This window comes from Dromiciops gliroides, chromosome 3 (genome assembly GCF_019393635.1).
Source record: "Dromiciops gliroides isolate mDroGli1 chromosome 3, mDroGli1.pri, whole genome shotgun sequence".
Taxonomy (NCBI): Eukaryota; Metazoa; Chordata; class Mammalia; order Microbiotheria; family Microbiotheriidae; genus Dromiciops; species Dromiciops gliroides.
This window is the reverse complement of record NC_057863.1, coordinates 331,338,560-331,360,673: the sequence shown is the minus strand read 5'-3', so window position 1 is coordinate 331,360,673 and position 22,114 is coordinate 331,338,560. Positions and strand designations below refer to the sequence as shown.

General features: G+C 43.8%; 1 protein-coding gene across 1 annotated transcript in view; it reads left to right on the top strand.

Moving 5' to 3' along the window:
• Nucleotides 1-725: 725 nt before the first annotated feature.
• The window catches only part of FSTL1 (follistatin like 1), a 93,835-nt gene continuing 72,446 nt past the window's right edge, over nucleotides 726-22,114 (top strand). Inside the window, 3 exon segments of the mRNA XM_043996126.1 lie at nucleotides 726-879; nucleotides 882-904; nucleotides 1,140-1,196. Of these exon segments, the coding sequence (XP_043852061.1) occupies nucleotides 726-879; nucleotides 882-904; nucleotides 1,140-1,196 (234 nt within the window).

Sequence of the window (22,114 nt, the reverse complement as noted above, 5' to 3'; positions counted from 1 at the left end):
CCTTTTTCTCAGGAGATCCACGATTAAGGGAGGAAAAACCGGGGCTCTAGTCAGTCCCCAAACTAGCTGTCCCCCGGCCTCTCCATTCCCTTAGTAGCCTCCCTCTACCTCCTCACGGTCCATTTCCAGGGGCACCTCCCAAGCCCCACTGCAGAGGCCCCTCTCCTCACTTTGCCCCCAGCTGCAGAGAAACCTCTTCTCCCTCTCCCTCAATCGTCCCCTTAAGTCGAGAGGCGCCACTTCTCCCCTTCCAAAGGCTATTCTCCCCCGTCTCCTCCTTGCTGCCTGGGTTTCCAGTACCCTCGGGTACCGCCCACCTGGCTGCCTCTGCAGGCGCCCCGGGATGGGGGAGCGAGGTTGCAGCAGGAGACTAGAGAGGGGGGAGGATGGAGAGGGAGGAGGGTTTCTCAGCCTCGGGTCCTCTTCCCCACCTTCCCTCCCCTCCTTTTCCTTTGTTGCTATTAGCAGCACCCCCACCCACCCATGCAGGAGGCTCTTTTGGGGTTCGGAGCTTCAGGGATGGGAATGAGTTGGGTAAGGGGAGGGAAGGAGAAAGACAGGAGAACGAAGGGGTAAGCGACGGAATCACTGAGGCTGAGCGGGGGAAGAGGAGGAGGGAAAAAGAGGGAGAGGGAGCCGAGAGCTGTGGGGGCAGCTGATGCTGATGGGGGGAGGAGGATAGGGAGGAGCTCCGCGGGGTGGCAGTCAGGAAGGGAGGGGTCTTAATGGGGAGGCGGAGGGTGGAAGAGAGTTTCTCCTCCCCTGGAGCCCCGATCAGATTTCCTCTAGAGGCAGAAGAAAAAGCAAAGATCCCACCTTCACTTCCCTCTGCCTGGCCCGAGTGGGCTCGCCTCTTGCCTCTCCGCTCTGCGCCGTCCGCCCGGACCCAAGGAGCCCCAGGATGGTGAGGGAGCCGGCGGGGCGCCGACCTCACGGCAGCCCGGTCCAGGGTCCTGGGGTGGCTGGGCTCGGGGGAGCTCCGGGAGAGGAGAAAGGACAGGAAAGGGGAAGCGGGAGGAAGTTTGCAGGGTGGGGACTGGTGGAGGGGTTTGGGGGGGGGGGGATCTGCATTTCTCTCTTTTTCTCTACCCCCCACCCCACCCCACACCAGTCTCCCCATGATGCTCTCTCTTTCGCAGATCTGGAAAAGCCTGCCCGTGCTCGCCCTGGTGGCCATCGCCTGGGTCCACGCCGAGGTATGTGAGCTGCCCCCCAAGTCCGGTGGGGGTCCTAGAGCCGCTGCAGCTGGGTCATTCCTGCGGCTGGCTGCACCGCCCCGGGCTAACCCTAAAGCTGCAGCAGACTCCCGAGAAGTGAGGTAGGGAGGGAGGGAGTGGGTGGGAGGCGGACTGGGCGAGTGGCCCCTGGACTGCGAGTGCCTCCTCCTCCTCCTCCTCCTGCGAAAGTTTAGTATAAACCCTAAATTGGCAAAAGTCGGCTGGGCAGAACAAGATAGGCACGCGCGCGCACACACAGAGCATTAACATGGAGGGAGTGGGGTCTGGGAGAGGGAGAGAGCGAAGGAGGTGTTCCGCATGCTGCCGACTTCCAAAAGGCATCTTGAGCTGCCCTCTCATCGGGCAAGCCTTCCTTCTCCACCCCCACCCACCCTCCCAACCCCCCACTGCCCGCCAATACTGACTGCCCACAAAGAAAACGCTGGGCTGAAATGGAAGAAAATGTCTCTCCTCTTTCTCCTGGGGTGAAAAAAAAGTTCTTTCTAAAGTGAGTTAGACGATTTCCCTGAGATTGTTTCCCTTCCTGCCCCTTGTGCGAGAGTTCACGTTCCCTCTCTCTAGCTTAGTCTCCACGTCTGAGAAGTTAACAGGGGCCGAGTTATACCCTCTTAAGCACCAGAATGCAAATGATCCCTTAAACTCGGATTTGCACCAATATTAGAATAGAATGGATCTGATACTTGCTTTGGGGGCTCCAGGATTATCAGTGAAAGTATTTCAGAGCCTTTCTTGCAAATGTTTTCTTTTGAACTTTGAGGGTCCTTTCCGGTCATTAGGAAGAAACAGACCGACCCTGTACCCTGGGAACCCCTTCACTCATCCTCCATGAACTCTAAAGTCTATTTTCAGAAAATAAATAATATCAAATTCCCAGGGGTCTCTGGCCTCCAAGAACAAGTGAAGTCAGAATCCAAATATTCGACAATTACTACAGGAAATGTGGAAGGAATTAAAAAGCACGAACGAATGAACGCAGTTACATGAGGGAGAGAAAATGGAATGTGCATTACAAAAGTAGGTCCCTGGTGGGTATTTTTTTCCCTTCAAGTTGCAGCTTTGCCCCACCCTTCTTCAAATCACTCCTTGACTCTGCCCAGGCATATCGTAAGTGCAGATGATTTCCTTAAGATGGAAAAGTCTTCAAACTCATTCTTATCCTCTTCCCTGTCATCTTGTTGATTGAGCCAGAAAAACCAGAATGAACAATGTAAGGCATAATCTGTAGTCCTTGGCCTAAACCTCGACAATGGTTTGAGCTCACCTATTGCTTGGACCACTTCTGTTCCCACCGACTGTAACTGAGGGAGGATCGAATCCCCAGCCCTCTGACAGAACTTGGTGACTTCAGGGACTCAGAAAACAGGAGCAGCTACTGCCAAGAGGCAGATGTGTTGAAATTAGTTTCTCGCCAAATTTAAAAATTATTAGCGTGGGTCCCTGTATGTTCTGGCAACTTCTTAGGATCATAGATTTAAAGCAGGAAGTCTGTCTCTGCTGTGTTGCTCCACCCACCTTCTCTGTGCTTGGTTTTTTGGGGGGGAATATGGGGCTATGTTACATTGCCCTGGCTGCTTGTCCTGTTGTAATTATTATGCTAGTCAGAAAGTCTGAACTGTCAAATAAAGTTCTCCCAGCATGGCACTTTCCTGATGGAGATTGAAAAGCTTGGAGAACTCTCAAGTCTTACATATTGTTGTTGTTGTTCCCTTGTGTCCGACTCTTCATGACCCCGATTGGGGTTTTCTTGGCAAAGATACTGGAGTGGTTTGGGGCAGCTAGGTGGCACAGTGGATATAGCACTGACCCTGGAGTTTCGAGGACCTGAATTCAAATGTCACCTCAGACACTAGCTCTGTGACGATGGGAAATTCACTTACCCCCAACTTTGGTCATCCTGATAGACAGACAGACAGACAGACACACAGGCTCTTAATGATAATAAACCATACCTCATTCATGTAACAGATCAATCCTCTCCATGTGGCATCGATTTGCTGCACTGAACTTTGTTTTTATGCATCCTATGGTTAGTGGCTCTTATGGTAGAGAGGCAAAGTGATTGAGTAGATAGAGAACCCTTCTTCAAGGGAGGAAAACCTCAGTTCAGGTCCCATTGATGATACAATGTGACTCTAGCCAAGTCCCTTGGTATTCTAGGCAACTCTTTTTTTTTTTTTTTAAAGTGAGGCAATTGGGGTTAAGTGACTTGCCCAGGGTCATACAGCTGGTAAGTGTTAAGTGTCTGAGGCCGGATTTGAACTCAGGTACTCCTGAATCCAGGGCCAGTGCTTTATCCACTGTGCCACCTAGCTTCCCCATGGCAACTCTTTAAAACATTGATTCTAAATTATAGAACATATTTCTAATATTTTGATAACCTTGTTTCCCTTTATATCCTATGTATTTTATTTTATGGAGCTTAAAAAGCATTATTCTGAGAAGTCCATAGGCTTTACCAGACTACCAAAATTGTCCATAACTCAAAAAAAGGCGAAGAGCTCCTGCCATATATAGAGGCCTGATGGGCACTGGCTGGTAGAGGGAACTGTCTCCCTCAGCAGCTCTCTATTATACCAAGGCAGGCCTGGGTCCAGTCCCTAACCCATTTCCTATCTCATGGGAGAAAAACGGTTAGTTACAAGGGAATCTAGTACACATACATGAACACATACATATATAAACGCAATACACACACGTATATGTACATACACATCTATACATACAGATACATATGGAGAGACAGATACAGGTGTAGTTAAGGAGTAATAACCATCTTTAAGAATTTTTAAAACTTCAGAAAGTCACAAAAAATTTTTTCAGTTGACTAAAACAGGAATGATGTTTTAGGACTTTTTCTTGGAAAATTTAGGCTGTTTTTTGAATGGGCCATTTGCCCCACCATATTTGGTTACCTCTGAGTATTTTGAAAGATGTGGTTGCCAGACCAAAGTGAAAATATGTTAATTTAGAAGGTATGTCATAGGGTCTTAGAGTTGAAGATATAAGGGATCTTAAAAGTCACCTTCTGAAAATGGCGCCATTTTGCAAATGAGGGAATGGAAGGTTGAAGGTCACGAAGGCAGTAAGTAGCAGAGTCAGGATTTAAACTCAGGGCCTCTGGCTCCAAATTTAGGACTGATTCTACTGCACTATGCTGCTATCTTAGATCCTAGTGTCAAAGCAGGCTGTGGAGGGCTTGGAGTCAGCAACTCAATGTAGTACAGAGATAGTAATCTCTGTGTCCCTGGGCAGCTCACCTTAGCATGGGTCAGGCAATTCTCTAGGATCATAGGTTTGGAGATAAAAGAGACCTTCCAGGTCATCTGCTCCAATCCTTTCATTTTACAGTTGAAGAAACTGAATCCCAAAGAGGTTAGGTGATTTTCCTAAGATCATACAAGTAGTAAGTGGCCTGAGCCATAATTTGAATTCATTTCCTTGTTCACTGAGTGATTAACTGACTTGGGTCCAATTCTGCCTTAGCATTTAGCTACTAAGTCATAGATAAGTCATGCTTGGGTGGAGGGAGTTCCCACACCAGGAATTCTTGAGCATGGCAAAATCCCAGGGTGGGGGAAAGGCTATTAACCAGTGAAGGGGCAAGGGAATGGTAGGCCTTCAGAATCAACTGTGGCCCAGGTTTGGTCATTTAAAATTTTCGTAATGTTGCACAAGTTACATTCTGATACTTTATTCTACTGTTTTGCACATTGTTGTTGTTCAGTCATTTCAGTTGTATCTGACTCTCAGTGACCCCGTGTGGGGTTTTCTTGGTGAAGATACTGAAGTGGTGGCCATTTCCTTCTCTGGCTTATTTGACAGATAGGAAACTGAGGCAAACAGGGTTAAGTGACTTGCCCAGGGTCACACTGCTAGTAAATATCTAAGACCAGATCTTAACTTGGGTCCTCCTGACTCCAAGCCTGGCACTCTATCCACTGTACCACCTAGCTTCTATGTTTTGCACACAGTGGATATTTAAGAAATTATTTAATTAATGAATCAATCAGCTATAAAACTATAACTCAAAGAAAGTTTTTTGGGAAAAAATTGGGGAGGGATCAAGGGAAAGATATTATTTCATCTGCTTTCCATCTTTCTCACAAGGCCCCTGTGAATTTTTGCTGATTACACAACTCATTTTCTGTAATTCATTCCACTAACTTATTCAGCCCCATCTAGCCTCCAGCTGATCCACGTATTCATCCATACTTTCTACTGTCCAGCAAACCCTATACCCTTGGAACTCTTTAGAGTGCGTGTGTCTCTGTCTGTATCACTGTTATCTCTGTATATATGTATACGAGTCTGAAAATCATATGACAGTGGGTTGCTTCAGTGTCCCAGTGATTAATCATCAAAAAGAGAAGCATGATGTCACTGAAATAGGGTTGGATTTGGAGTTAGGAGGTCTAGGCTCACATCCCCGATCTGCTGCTGAGTGACCTTGGGCAAGTCACTCTCTGGGTCTCCATTTCCTTGTCTCTAAAATGAGGGGGTCGGATTAAGGTGACTTCCCAAATTAAATCTATGATCCTAGGTAGAAAGCTGAAGTAGCAGCTTTGGTAAAACTGCCAGCCCTAATGAGGACAGCCTGGCTGAAGGACGTGTCAACCTTGGTGAGTGTCATCAGTTATTAAACACCCTGGAGGGGTTTGTGGCTACATCTGCTCTAGGATAAATTCTTAGCCCCAATCTTCTTGAAACTCAATTTTATCAGCTCACCTAAAAATGAGCTCAATCCATAGGCAGCTGATTTAAAAACCAAGAACGATGCATGTATTAATTTGCAATGAGACCTGACCTAAGAATCAAAATTTAACATAACTCCTTCCTTACAGGTCACCCTTCCCTTTTCTAACACTGATTAACACAGTACTTGGCATAACATAGACAATTAAAAATGCCATTTGATTGACTGACTGACTTTATTCCCTTCCTCTCTCCATTCCCTCATGGTGAGAAAGTTTACTCAGAAAACCAAATGAAAGACTCTGATAAAAGGGAATTGAATGATTTTAAGGTGTATTTGAATGGGAACCAACTTATCAGCAGGCATTCTGAAAGCCAGGCCCCATGCTAGGTGCTGAGGAGAGAAATATAGACATGAGACAGTCCTTTCCTTCAAGTGATTTAAATTCTACTAGCTACATACCTATTTACAGATAAGTAAATACAGATTAGTGTCAAAGAGTACAGTGAAGTCAGGAAGGGTGAGGACTGAGAGAAGATCATTGAATTTTGTCATAATGAGATTATTGGTTATATTGAAGAGAGAATTTTTGGTCACATATTAGGCCCAGAAACCATTTTGTAGTGGGTGATTGAAATTTGAAGGAGAGGTGAATGCAGAGGCATTGAATGTAGGGGGCAATGAATGCAGACAGCTTTCCCCCCAACGAATTTAGCTGTGAAAGGAAAGAGAGATTTAGGGTACTATCTTGAGGCAATGGGTCAAGTGAAAGTTTTAGAAGAGCATACATAGAGTTAGAATTGGAAGGGACCTCAGAGATCATCTAGTACAACCTCTCATTTTACAGATGAGGAAACTGAGGCTAAATAGCTTACCCGAGGTTGCATGGTACTATATGGAAAAGCTGTAATTTGAAGTGAAGTATCCTGACTCCACATCCAGCATTCTTTCCTTTGCACTACTGACCACTATTGAGGTCTTTCTGACTATAACACTGGCTCTCTGTCCACTACTTTGGGCCACCTTTCATAGGTTCTGTACTGAAGTCTTGCTCACTAAATGCTAAACTCAGTTGTTTCTGTGTGTCAGAAGATTTTCATTTTTGCCAGCAACCTCTAAATTCTAGTGCCTTGGGGTAAATCCTCAGTTGCCCCACCCTAGTTATAACTCCACTTGGCTGATCTCTAAGGTCCTTCCCAGTTCTAAAATCTATGATTCATTTCAGCCCTTTAAAAATCCCAGAGAGTCACCCTTTCATCATTCTAGGGCAATGGAGGTCATGGTGTGAGAACAGGGGAGGAGAGATGCCAGAAATGTTGGACAAGAATTACCAAATGATTGGATACAACAATGAAGAAGAGAGAAGAATTTAGGATGATTCCAAAGGTGGTACAAACCTGGCTCACTGGAAGAATAGTGGTTCTTTACAATATCTTTTATCTTTAAAGTATAAAGGTTATCTTTACAATATAAAGCCACTCATCCACTAGGGGAAAAATCATTCTCTGGCTATACACAAATTTTAAAAAGCAATTTCATTGAACCGGGCAGGGGAGGATAGAGAAAGCACTTTAGACATTTAACTCACCATTTAATTTGAGAAGATGGAACATAAAATAGGCTTTATTGTTTGTTGCCTTTACTAAATACACTTCAGTTCCATATTATGGGTAGTTAAGGGAGAAGGATGGCAGGAGAAGACACAGAGAAAGGGGGAGGGGGTGGAGGAGAGGAAGAAGGAGATGAAAGAGCTAGGACGAGGGGAAGTGGAACAGCTGCGAAAGGCAGAACTAGGGTTCTGTGCAGAGGACACTGGGCTGAAAGGGGAGGAGGCCCGGGTCCCAGCTCTGTCTCTTTTAGTACCTGGGACCTGAACTGCAGGATCTGCCTTTCTACAAACCCCTCCTCTTTGCAGATGGAATTTGGCTCTTTCAGGGTGCATTGAATCTGAGCCCCTGTTCAGGCCTCCCTGGGGGAAATTGGAGGAGGGATTTTCCAGTCCCTTAATTGGACAAATCTCTTCTCCAAGAAGGAAGTCAGATAAGCAAATGTTTTGGTAATTCCTCTGCCTCTCCCTTAGAATTCTCTCTCTCTCTCTCTCTCTCTCTCTCTCTCTCTCTCTCTCTCTCTCTCTCTCTCTCTCTCTCTCTCTCTCTCTCTCTCTCTCTCTTCCCCGCCCCCACCTTGCCCTCCCTCCCTCTCTGTCTCTGCCTCTGTCATTCTCTGTCTTTCTCTGCCTTTCTGTCTCTGTCTCTGTCTCTCTGTCTCTCTCCCTCCCTCGCCCTCCCTCCTCTGTCTCTGTCTGTGTGTCTCTGTCACTTTCTGTCTTTCTCTGCCTCTCTGTTTCTCTGTCTCTCTGTGTCTCTGTGTCTGTCTCTGTCTGTCTCTGTGTCTGTCTCTGTCTCTCTCTCTCTCATGCAGAGGCAGATAGACTTTATCTGCAAGACTTTCTGTCTCCTTCCCTGTTTTCTTTATCTCAGGGTGACAGTCACATGCAGGATCAGTGGGAGGGAAAGGTATGTTCTTAATGAGAGCCTGACCCTTCAGGTCCCTAGTGGTCCTTTTTGAGAGGCTGACTGCAGTTTAACAAACCCATCATGGAGAAGAAAACCAATTCCAATCTTCTTCCTCAAATTCCATGTTCCATAATACTAAATCTTTTCACCGTGAAGAAAAGGATTCTTCACATATTTCCTGTTTTCTGTCAGCTGCTCACTTTTAAACAGTTGGGTTTTTACTCCCAATGCAGGTAACCCCCTCGTGGATAGAAGCCATTGTGGAAGGGGCTCCTGCAGCCTCAGAGCCAGGCTTCGTGCAAGGGCAAGTTTACCTGAGCTGGTGACACCACCCTCATTACTGAGGAAGAACTCAGTCTGCTGAGTCTAACTGCAACTCCAGTTCCAAACATTCCTTTTCAGTAACTCTGAAGACTGATACAGAGTTGGCCTAGACTGCTCAACATGGAAATTAGTTAAACAATCAACAAGGATTAAATCCCTACTATGGGCCAAGCATTGGGGAATACAAAGATAGATGAAACATAATCTCTGTCCTCAAAGAGCTTACATTTTATAGGTGGAAACAAAATATAAATGGACTTTTGGGGGAGGGAAGGACACTTACAATTGGAGGTATCAGAAATGACCTTGTGCCAAAGATGGAACTTGAGCTGTGCCTTGAGGAACCCTAGAGATTCTAAGAGGCAGAGGTGGAGAGGGAGGGCATTCCGGGCAGAGGGGACAGACAGTATAGAGGCTCAGAGATGGGGAACCATGCATGAGGAACAGGAAGGAGGTTGATGTCACTGGATCACAGTAGGGCTGTGGTGGGGAGTGGAATAAGGTGTAAGATGATAGGAAGAGGGGGCAGCTAGGCGGCACAGTGGATAAAGCACCGGCCCTGGATTCAGAAGGACCTGAGTTCAAATCTGGCCTCAGACATTTGACACTTACTAGTTGTGTGACCCTGGGCAAGTCACTTAACCCTCATTGCCCCACAAAAATAAAAGATGATAGGAAGAGGCCAGGTTATGAAGGATATTGAATGCCAAATGAATGCCAAAGGCCTCAGTTTCCTCATCTGTAAAGTGAGCCGGAGAAGGAAATGGCAAACCACTTCAGTATCTTTGCCAAGAAAACTCCAAATTGGGTCATGAAGAGTCAGACACGACTGAAATGACTGAACAACGATGTCAGCAAAATTATTGTGAATATTTGTTAAATGATGACCATGGTTAGAGTGCCCAGCTAGACACTGAATTTGCTCCTTTTCCCCCAGCTCTTGGTTAAGCAATGACTTTCCTGGTCTGCAGAACTGTTTATAGTGATAGACACCCCATGCAGTATTTTATACACGGTAATCAATACTCCAGGTCAGAACTTCACAACAAAGTGCCTATGATTGTTTTTCTATTAGGCTGGGAGGCTGCCTTTTGACCTGGATCTCTTGTTTGGACCAGAATAATAGCCAGCATTTATATAGAACTTTAAAGTGTGCAAAATAATAATTAGCATTTATATATCACTTACTATTTAAAAGGTACTATGCCGAGCTTTACTATTATCTCATTTGATCCTCAGAACAACCCAGGGAGGTGGGTGCTATTTTTATGCCCATTTTCCAGATAAGACAACTGAGGCTGAGAGTGGTTAAGTGACTTACCCAAGGCTACACAGCTAGGAATCTTTGCAGCAGGAATTGAACTCAGGTCTTTCTGACTTTAAGTCCAGCACTTTATCTACCACTCTATATCAAATAAGCCTTAATATTGCTAAAAGGGGGGCAGCTAGGTGGTGCAGTGGATAAAGCACCGGCCCTGGATTCAGGAGGACCTGAGTTCAAATCTGGCCTCAGACACTTGACACTTACTAGCTGTGTGACCCTGGGCAAGTCACTTGACCCAATTGCCTTACCAAAAACCAAAAATATTGCTAAAAGGGCCCTCCCAAACAAACAGTGGGCATCTTATCAAACAGGCTCCTGACTGCATAAACTAATAGGAAGACCTCTGATTCTCCCCATTCTGCACAGATGCCATCAGGATTTGGATATATGCCTGAGAAAAGCAGTAGAAATGGGCAATGGGTTAGTGGGCATCAAGCTGTTAGGCCACAGATACTGCTTTTAGGCTAGAATCCAGTGCACAGCATCTTCCAAACATGGGGCATTCAGGAGCCAGACTATTTTGATTCCAGGTCACAGGTCAGATTTGGGAGGGCTATCAGAGAAGTTGCTTCCATTAGACATGCCCCACCTTGGCTGGTCTTGTTCCTCATTTCCTCTCACCTTTTCCTGATAACTAGGATACTACCAGGATACTCCATTAAGACTGGGAGAACTATTTAATCTAATTAGAGAAGTGAAGGTCCAGGAGGAAAAAAAATGAAGAGAATTTTAGGAAGAAATGCCTTCTCCCCTAACCCCAAGAACTTTATCCTCCCCCAAACTGACAAAGTGTAATATTTCAAACTATAGTGTTTTTTTTCTTTTGGGGGGGGGGGGAATGGGGGTTAAGTGACTTGCCCAGGGCCACACAGCTAGTGTCAAGTGTCTGAGGCCGGATTTGAACTCAGGTCCTTCTGAATCCAGGCCCAGTGCTCTATCCATTGTGCCACCTAGCTTCCCCTTGGTCTGTAGTTTATTTATTTATTTGTTTGTTTGTTTATTTATTTTGTTGAGGCACTTGGGGTCAAGTCACTTGCCCAAGGTCACACAGCTAATAAGTGTCAAGTATCTGAGGCCGGACCTGAACTCAGGTCCTCCTGACTCCAGGGCCAGTGCTCTATCTACTGCACCACCTAGCTGCCCCTCTATAGTTTTTTGAATGATGATTAAACAGTGTTGAAATAAGGCATTTATAAAAATCTACTCAGCCTCCACCCAGCACCTAATTTCCCCCAAAGTGATTCCTAAAAATCGCAAATCTCTTGATCTCTCTCGACCTCAGTTTTCCTGTCCATAAAATAAAGAGATTGGGTCTTAAGGTCCCTTCCAGAGCTAAAGTCTGTGGATCTATAATAGAATAATCATAACACCTCAGAGTAACTACAAATGTTATTTGGCACTCAAAGCCCTTTGTAACCTGGCCCCCTCTGGCTTTTCCAGTCTTCTTATACCTTACTCCCCAATATAGACCTTTCAATTCAGTGACACTGACTTTCTACTGTTCCACAGACAAGACACAATTCTCTTGGCTCTGGGCATTTTCTCTGGCTGTCCTCCATGCCTGGAATGCATGTTTGAGGCACATCTTAGTGTCCCTGGACTTTCAGACATTTCCCTGTTAAAGGTCTCATGGGATAATTGAGGTATTTTCCTGGTTCTTAGTGTTCATTTCAGCTAACCAGGCCAAACACCAATTGCTAATCAGTTCTTGCCACAGTAATGAATAACGCTGGACCTGGTCCCCCCTAGGCCCTAGCTGCTAGTGCTCTGAGGTTAGCTCTCTATTCTGTATATATCTTGTATGTACATAGTTGTTATTGTCTTCTACATTAGAATGTCAACTCCTTGAGGGCCGGCACTGTTTTTGCTTTCTTTGTATCCCCAACACTCAGCATCGTACTTGATATGTAGCACTTAATAAATGCCTGCTGATTTGGCAGTCCTAGTTAAGAAAAACTGTGAATGGCCAAATTATTTCTCAAATATTTGATCTAGAATTCTGAGCAGGCTTGATCCGAACTTCTGAGAAAGTGAGCTTTATTGAGCATAGATGTGGACAGATATGACTTAGCACCTGAAACAAGATGGTGTGGGCGGCCATCTTGTCTAACCCCCTCATTTTACAGATGAGGAAACTGAGGACCTTGGAAGTTAAGTGACTATGAGTAGTAAGGATCAGAGGCAGGATATGAACCCAGTTCTTTTTTTTTCCGGGCAAATCTACCTACTCTCTTCCCATAAAAAAGTAGGCCGGTGTTTATTGAAGGTCTGGATATTAATGAATACATTGTATATGTAAATTTTCTGCAGACACTTCTGACATATTTTGCTAAGGTTCATATCTTTGTCATGAATACTGGATGATACACATTTTTTCCAAGCAAGTCTGCAAACTGTAAGAGATTTTCAACACCCCTGCTTTGCAAATATCATCATGGAGTTGATTCCATGATTCCTAGCTGTACCTCTAGACCCAGACTTAGAAAATTCCTGAGATTCTTGAATATGTCTTTGCCTTGAACCCAGGTCTTTGTGCTTCCAAGGCAGGTCCTCTATCCACTATGCTCCATGCCTTGTGAACAACAATTAACAACAACCATAAGGTTTGCAGTTCTTTACAAATATTCTTTCATTCCAAACTGACAACAACCCTGGTAGTAGGCTAGGAAACAGGCTGGTCAAGTGATATATCTAAGGTCACACAGCTAGTGAGTATCTGAGGCTACATTTTGAACTCAGGTTATCCTAATGCCCAGTCCAGCACTTCATCCTCTGTATCACCTAGTTGCCAATATACAACATGTGATAGGAATCAAAAAAAAATGTGTGTGTGTTTGTTTGTGTGTATGTATGTGTGTGTGAATCCATGCAGGAATGCCAGTGAAAACTACATGTGCCTTGGGACTGTTGGAAAAGGAGCAGTCCCACAGCTATTAAGAAGTCAAATCATGAATAGAGATCTGAAATTCTGGGGATGACTTTTCCTCTGAATCTCCAACCCCATTATCCTTCCTCTGAGGATCAGAAAGAGTTCCTGGCATTTAAAGTCACAAAAGACTTTAGAAAACCTATGTTACTCTTTCTTCCATTATGACTTCATCAGTGTAGTTATTCCCTCCACTGAGACAGATAACCACCCCCATCCTTCCTACCTTGATAGAATATCTTTATGAGTTTCCTAGGCCAGAAAGGGGCAGCTAGGTGGTGCAAAGGATAGAGTACCAGGCCCGAAGTCAGGAAGACTCATTTTCATGAGTTCAAACATGGTCTCAGACAGTTACTAGCTGGGTGACCCTGGACAAGTCCCTTAACCCTATTTGCCTCAGTTTTCTCATCTGTAAAATGAGATGGAGAAGGAAATGGCAAACCACTCCAGTATCTTTGTCAAGAAAACTCCAAATGGGGTCATGACTGAAACAACTGAACGACAAAAGGCCAGAAAGATTCATCATTTAATAGCCAACCTTCAGGGTAGGAAATATTTCCACATGTTAGTAAATGGGTTCTCAGATGACAAACACATAATTTGTTGTTGAACCCATCTTTAGCACTCATTTTCACTTAGGCATCTAGATGGCCCAATAGATAGAGCACTGAATTTGGAGTCAGGGAGACCTCACTTCAAATCTTGCCTCATACCCATACTAGCTATAAGACCCTGGGTGAGTCACTTAATCTCTTCTACACTCAGTTAACTCATTGATAAGGATAATAATAGAATCTATCTTTCAGGGCTGTTGTGAAGATCAAATGAAATTGTACATGTCTAATTCAGTCTCAAAGCCTATTTGCCTGAGACTCTTCTCATTGGTGAAGATTAATTACTCAGTGCTTCTGCCTCTGTGAAGGTAGGAAGTATTGTGTGATCAATCTCCATGGGTAAAGAGAGTTCCATGCAAATGGGCTTTGAGCCATAGGTTATTGATGAAAAACTATCTAAATGCCAGTTATTATTATGACTTACGGATAAACTGACAGCAGACTCACTGATTTACTGGATACACAACTTCCAGAAACATGGACCATAGATTAAACCTGGAAGGGAGCCTATAGGTTATTTAGTCCAAAGCTCTCCTTTTACAGATGAGGAAATTCAGACACGGAAAAGTTAAATGGTTTGTCCAAAGTCGAAGAGGTGGGAAGTGATGCGCTAGGGTTTGAACTCTTTATCTTCTGTCTCTAAATCCCGCACACTTTCCATTACCTCATCCTGGAATGGGTGGCAAAACTGGGCTGAGAACCTAACATGAAAAAGAAAAGGAGGAAAAAGGAGGCATGAAGACATCCTGAAGGATGTATAAGAGGAAGAGAGGAGAAGGAGGTTTTTAGGATCTGACAAGCAGTCTGATACCTGTTTCCATGAGAACAGAGAGGGCTTATAAAATATCTGTGGCTACGGATGAAAATGTCATGGTTTCTCTTCTCTGCCCCTCTCCAAATAACTGCGTACCTGGGTAGGATTCTAGTTGATAGAGGTGTTACTATACCTATGACGGGATGGTAGGGTAGAGAATTCACAAGATTGGGAGCAAAGAACTGAATCACAGGGAGCAGCATGGTATAGTGGAACAAACACTGGCCCTGGGGTCACAGGAAGTGGGTTCTCATTCCACCTCTGATGTTTGATGTGTGATCTTGGCAGTCACTTAATTTGCCTGGGTCTTGACTTCCTCATCTGTAAATGAGGACCACCCTTGCAGCTCTAGACCTATGATCCTGTTACTTACCAGCTGTGAGGAAGAGATTTCTCTACAAGCCTTAGGTTTTTTCATCTGTAATTTAAAGAGATTTGATTCCTCTTTCTATCCCTGTGATCCCTCCCCTCCCTCTATCACTGCCACCATCCCTCCCTCTGTGCAAAGATCTCTTCCAACTCCAACATTTCTTCATCAAGTAATCCTCCCTCTGACATGACTGGGACACTCTATAATTGAATCCCCTCGTTTGGTAAATCCAGGTGGGTGAAATTTTCCCCTGAAATTCAGGCAGTACTCCATTCTCTTTCCAGAGACTGGAATTTATCAGTGTCTTGTGGTACCTTGGGAAGAGTGAGTTCGTTGTTCATACGGGTTTCTTCTGCTGCTACCTTATTGATCTACCACCCTGACCCTTTCATCAAGTCATCAACCAGCATTTATTAGACATTTACTGTGTGCCCAGAACTAAGCAAGAAAAAAAAGATAGTCCTTGTCCTCAGGAAGCTTACATTCTAGTGGGGGAAGACAACACATAAAAGGAAGCTGAGAAGGGCTAGGTGGCACAGTGAATCGAGTACCAGGCTTGGAGTCGAGAAGACTATCTTCCTGAGTTCAAATCTAGCCTCAGACACTTACTAGCTGTGTGACCCTGGGCAAGTCTCTTTAACCCTGTTTGCCTCACTTTCCTCATCTGTAAAATGAGCTGGAGAAGGAAATGGAAAGCCACTCCAGTACCTTTGCCAAGACAACCCGAAATGGGGGTCACGAAGAGTCAGACACGACAGAAAATGACTGAACAACACATGGAACAAAAGAGCTGATCTGAATAACCAAATTAGTTAAAATCTGGCAAAGCATCATCTGGCTTTATAATTGTTATTATTACAGTGAGAAGCTATTATTATAAATTTAACTCTTATTCTTGCAGCCATTTATTTTTCCATAGGACTTTCCTGTCTTTCAATGCAGCTTGTGAGAAGCTGGTTCTTTTGTGTATTATTCAACCCCTTTACTTCTCCTCTGTTTCAGTTCTATACTTTGTCTTTTGTCTGCTTCTTTGGTCCTGACGATCCATGCCACAGGTTCAAAGACAAATGAGGTAAAGGAAAAACCTAAATCAGTACTTTCTACAATTTAGCAATGTCACAAGTATTTATTCAGACCTGCTATATGCCAGGCAATGCACTAAGTGCTGGGGATAGAGAAAGTCAAAAGAAGGGTAATTTATCTACTACTCTACCTAACAGGGACTGTTTAAAAATAGGGGTGAGCATAGAAGAGTTGAAAAAAATCTATTGTATCTCTCTTAATTCCAAGATGTAAAGGACTTTGGGTATGAAATATTGCATATGTGATCAGGCTCAGTTGATACGTTGGCTAGATTTGCTTGCCATCCATATTTTGTTGTTGTAGTTGTTTGTTTAAATTCTTTGCTACAAAGGATGGTTCACAGGGTAGGAAAGGGAGGGGGAGATATTCAGAAAAGAAGGTGGTACAAAAAGATATCAATGATGTTTAAACAAATTTAATAGAGGAGAAAGTTTGAAACTCAAATGGGGTTTAGGGACATGTGTAGATTTCAGTTATTCCCTCCCTGTCTCTCCTCTGAGGTTCCTCCCCCATACATCATGGTTATTGAGAGCTAGCTCTCCTCTGTAGTCCTCCTCCTGACTTGGAGTATGAGTGTCTTCCAAGGTTTCATCCTGGGCTCTCTTTTCTTCTCTTTCTTCTCTCCCTTGGTGATCTCATTTACTCCCATAAATTCAATTGTGACGTCAAAACAATTGACTCCCAGATCCACATCTCCAGTCCTAATTTCTCCTCTGAACTAACTCCAGTCCCACATCATCAGCTGCCAGCTGGATGACTTCACCTGGATGTCCCACCAGAACCTCAACCTCCACATGTCTAAGACTGAGTTTATAAGCCCTTCACAAGCTGGCTCGGATTCCCTTTCCAAATTTGTTTCATATGACTGACTCCTCATCACACACTCTACATTCTAGCCAAAATAGACTACTTGACCTTCTCCGTACAGGACATACCCGCTTTGCACATTCCCTATGTCTAGTATGCCTCCCCTTCTCACTTCTCTCCATGGGTATGCCGGAAAATTTTAACAACCGCTTCCCCAAAAAGGGACAGTATACTTTGAAGTGTGCTCTACATTTATTAAACATTTTATCCATCACTTTCTTCTGTCTAGACAATCAAAAATGTAATAAGTTAAAGCCTGGTTTGTAGTATTTGCTGATTGTGGAGAAATAAATGTTTATACTGAAAACTTTCAAGTTGGCTCTCCTCAGCCACCAATGGGAGCTGACTCCAACACATCTCTGCTTCCACTTCTTGGAATGCCCAACTCTCTTCCAGGTTTAGGTCAAGCTCCACCTCTTTGGAGGTTTTTCCTGATCCCCCATAGTCGCTGCCCACTCCTAAATTACTTTAGAGATACTTTGTATTCACTTATCTGTATGGGTCTCCCCTTCCTGGATAACTAGGTGGTGTAGCCTGGCCTGGAGTCAGGAAGACTCATCTTTGTGAGTTCAGATCCAGCCTCAGATATTTAACTAACTGTGTGACCCTGGGCAAGTCACTTAACCTTCTTTGCCCTCAGCTTCTTCATCTGTAAAATGAGCTAGAGGGGGGCAGTGGCCCTGGATTCAGGAGTACCTGGGTTCAAATCCGGCCTCAGACACTTGACATTTACTAGCTGTGTGACCCTGGGCAAGTCACTTAACCCCCATTGCCTTAAAAAAAAATGAGCTAGAGAAGAAAATAGCAAACTACTCCAGTATCTTTGCCAAGAAAACCCCAAATGGGGCCATAAAGAGTAAGACATGACTAAAAATTGACTGATCAACCTCCCTTTCCCCTACCCCCTGTATGGGACCTCATTGAGGGCTGACTTAAAAAAATTTTGTCTTTATTTTCTCAGTGCCTAGCACATAGTAGTTGCTTCATAAAGATTTGTTGACTCGGGTGAATAATGAGATATAGTTTGTCCTTGTTTTAGAGGAAGTGAACAATCTCCACCCCGCCCCTCAATCTTTTCCACCACCCCTCCTTAAGATTCCTATGAACTGCCATTAACACACATAATGGCTTTTATATTGGCAGCTCAGTCATAGCAAACCCTCTTGGGGAGCCAGCTCATGAGTGTTATCCAATAAATCTCCATCCACTGGCGGGGTTGGAGGCTTCCGTGTCATCTCTTCCCACACTCTTTATATGCTAATTTAGCAGCCGTCACCAATATGCTGTTCTGGGTATTAAGCCTGGATTTATGGGCTATAATGTTCCCTGAATAATAGTGGACACCATTTAGGATGGCATTCTTGCCAAAAACAAGTCATGTGATATGTGGCATCAGGCGGGACACTTTGCAAGACCCAATCTCCTTTGTGTAAGCCCTGTAGCAGTGTTCCTTAAGGTTGCTTAAGAGGAAATTGTCTCTGAGTCTTTCTCTAGTATTTATTGCTCCAAGATTTAAGACCCCAGAGACTGAGAGAGCCTTCTTCTCCCCTTCTCCATTAGTCTTCCCCACAGGAGTAGTCAGATAATAGCATTTGCTGTACATCACCTATATTCTGAGCACCGTTGAAGATCTAGAGGAAGTGGAGGACAGATGTCTGCCTCGAAGGTGCGTTTGTTATCATAGTCACTGCTGGTTTTCCAGCTTTTCTAGAACTGGACACGCGGGCAGTTTCCATGAAGAGTTCTGAGTTTTTCCTGCCCAGTATTTGGTTGGCTTTTTGGTGACCTCATCTTGGACTGACTCCAGGAACTTCTGCAATTGCTGTGATGTGAAAGTGAAATCTGAAATTGATTCAGGGATGATTCAGGGAGGAAAGTTTACCATTGGAAAGTCAGCAAAATTCCTCTGATGCTAGGCCATTAGGTAGCTCTGTCAAGGGTATGGTGACACATAGTGTGCTAGGAACAGGATGAAAGATGAAGTGCCCATTGCTAGCTTTAAAGTGTGGTGGTCACCACTTCCTGACATCCTTCTTCTCTGGGACTAGATGATCCTTTCAGAAGACCCGGAGCTGTAGCAGCAGTAGCAGGATAACTATTACACTGCAGAGTCTGAGGGAAGCTCTTTAGACCTGGGGTAATAATAGGCAGCTACATGGTTCAGGGGTTAGAACGAGCTCAATTCCTATCTCAGAAACTTGCTATCTGTGTGACCCTGTGCAAGTTATTTTACCTCTCTCAGCCTCAGTTTCCTCATCTGGCTCTCAAGTCAGTAGATCCAGGTTCAAATTCCATTTTGATTCATAGATTTAGTGCTGGAAATGACCTTTGGGGGCATCATGCCCAACTCCTATAAAAATGGAGGTAACAATAGCACCTACCTCATAAGGTTGTTGTGGATGTAAAGTGGGATAACATATGTAAAGTGCTTTGCAAGATATAAATGCTAGCTATTATTAAGAGATAGCATTTATATTGAGAGGAAGCATAGCAAAGTCCATAGGAAACTGCTCTCAGAATTAGAAAAAACTAGGATTCCAATCCCATTGCTAACATACGCTGATTTGTGACCCTGGACAAGTAATTCACCAACTCTCTAACTTGCAGAGGAGTGGCTGATCTGCATACTTGGAGAGGTGTTTTCTCATTGGGAGTTCTCAATACCAATGAGATTGTAGATCTGCCTTCCATATGTATTTGTTGTTATTCAGCCATTTTTCAGTCATGTCTGACTCTTTGTGACCCCATTTGGGGTTTTCTTGTCAAAAATACTGCAGTGATTTACAATTCCTTAACCAGTTCAATTTACAGTTGATGACTTGCCCAGGGTCACATAGCCAGTTCAGTGTCTGAGGCCAGATTTGAACTCAGGAAGAAGAGTGTTCCTGAGTGCAGGCCCGGCACTTTATCCACTGAGTCACCTAGATGCCATTCAGATAGATGACAGATAGATAGATAGATAGATAGATAGATAGATAGATAGATAGATAGATAGATAGATAGATAGAGATAGATGACAGATAGATAGATAGATGGTAGATAGATGATAGATAAATAGATAGATGGATGATTGATAGAATAGATAGATAATTGATAGAAACCACTATAACGATAGAGCTATCTCTATCAATTCTCTATATAACATGTGTATTTCTTTACAATTTTCACAAAGCTTTACATATGTTAACTCATTTGATCCTCACAACAATCCTATGAAATAGGTGCTCTTATAATTCCAATTTTATAGATGAAGAAACTGAGGCTGAGAGTAAAGTAACTTGCTCAAGATCACATAGTAAGTGTTTGGAGCAGAATTTGAACCTGAGTATTACTGATTCCCAAATATTTTTTCACTTTATTACCCTTGATGGACACACCTTATGATTTTTAGTTTGTCTATTGGTCAGAGAGTGTATATCAATTTTTATTTGCCGGGCTCCCCGATGTTTAACACCAAAATGGCTCATCTTCCTTCAGTTTTATGCATGCGAAATTCAAAAAACATTTTCTGAGTGCCTGCTAGGCACTGAGAATACAAAGATAAAATGAAATAACTGTCCCTGTCCTCAAGGAGCTTACATTCTAGACCTTGTACCCATCCCTGTCTTCTCTATCTCTTCCTCAATTCACTTAACCCTTTTAATTGGTTTCTTCCTTTATCCTTGTTTCCCATCCCGAGGTCTTCCTGTTTTATCTCTGTTAACAAAGAACCAATATTAAAATTTTATTATTGCTAACTCCTAGGAAAAGCTTCTGCTTGGGGCAATGTTCTCCAAATGTAGGCTGTAAAGGACCCCAGAAATGGAATAGCTCCAGTCGTCCATTGCCAATGCCAAGATTCTCATTAATTCAGGGAGGGCTATTTACACAGATTCTCAAGCTCTATCAAACACTATATTTACCCAGGGCTTAACCCCATTCAATTTGTAAGAATTCTCCACTGTCTGAATGATTGACTCAATTTGTTGGATTATTCCGGCCACAGGATTGAATAGTATACTCTTCCTTGGTGTCATGATGGAAAGAGCATTGTAGAGTTCAAATACCGCCTCAGACACTTACTAGCAGTATGATACTGTTCTCAGAATTCTCAAGTTGCTTAAACTATCTATGCCTCAGTTTTCCTGTCTCTTAAGTGGGGATAATAATAATACCAATATCACAGGTTGAGAATCAGATGAGATGATAGAAGTAAAGTATTTTTTAAACCTTTAAGTCCTTTTTAAATGCTATGATGATGATTGTAGGGGCCAAATTTTAACTGGGGAGTGTTAGCTAGGCAGCTTGCCGCAGTATTGGGGCAAGAAAGGAGACCACCAGCCTCCCTCAAAAACAGAACAGGGTTTATTAACAAGAACATACTTAAAAACACCAGCAAGATCAGTAGAATTAAGGGAAAGGGAAAAAAATGGGGGAAGGGAAATGATACAACCTGAATAACACCACCGCCCAGGGATCACCTGAGAACACACGGCCGTGGCTGCGTCCTGTTGCTTTCCAGCTTCAAGCTAGAATGGTGAAACTCCTCCCCTCTCCTTCCCAGCAGACCCTAGCCTGACCACACACAGCCCCAAGCCATCAATTGGCTGGCAGCCCTGACTGACAGTCACATGATTGCCCTCACTGGGCTTCCAGTCATAATTTTGCCAGGCCCTTGGTGATGGCTACAACCAGTGGGTGGAGCACCGTGCCATTGCCGAGGCACAATGCCTGAGCCCCAGGCCAGTGCACTCACTGGGGTTTTTTAAATTCTAGCCAAAAATTCTAGTCACAAAAACCTCAAGTAACAATTAATTCTTTACATGATGATGATGCACGTTTGCATGTATATAATTTAACCACTCCCTGCCTCAGTTTCCTTTTCTAAAAAATAGGGATAGTGATAGCACTTACCTTATAGGGTTATTGTAAAGATCAAACCAGGGCGCAGCTTAAGTATTGCAATGGATCTGGGCCTGGAGTCCAGCCTTAGACACTTACTAGCTGTGTGACCCTGCAAGTCACTTAACCCTGTTTGCCTCAGTTTCTGCATCTGTAAAATGAGCTGGAGAAGGAAACATCAGACCATTCTAGTATCTTTGCCAAGAAAACTCCAAAAGGGCTCACAAAGAATCAGACATAATTGCAAAACAACTAAACAAGGATCAAATTGTGTAATGTGTGTAAAGTGCTCTGCTATTGTTATTATTTTAAATATTACAGAAGGCAGTGGAGTAGAGCAAGCTTGAATCAGAAAGCTCTGAAGACCATACCCCACAACTGTCCCCCTTTTTTGGGCTCTCTCCCTAGATGTAAATACCAACTGAATTACGGAAGAACTAGAGGTCTTTATTTTGTAAATAACA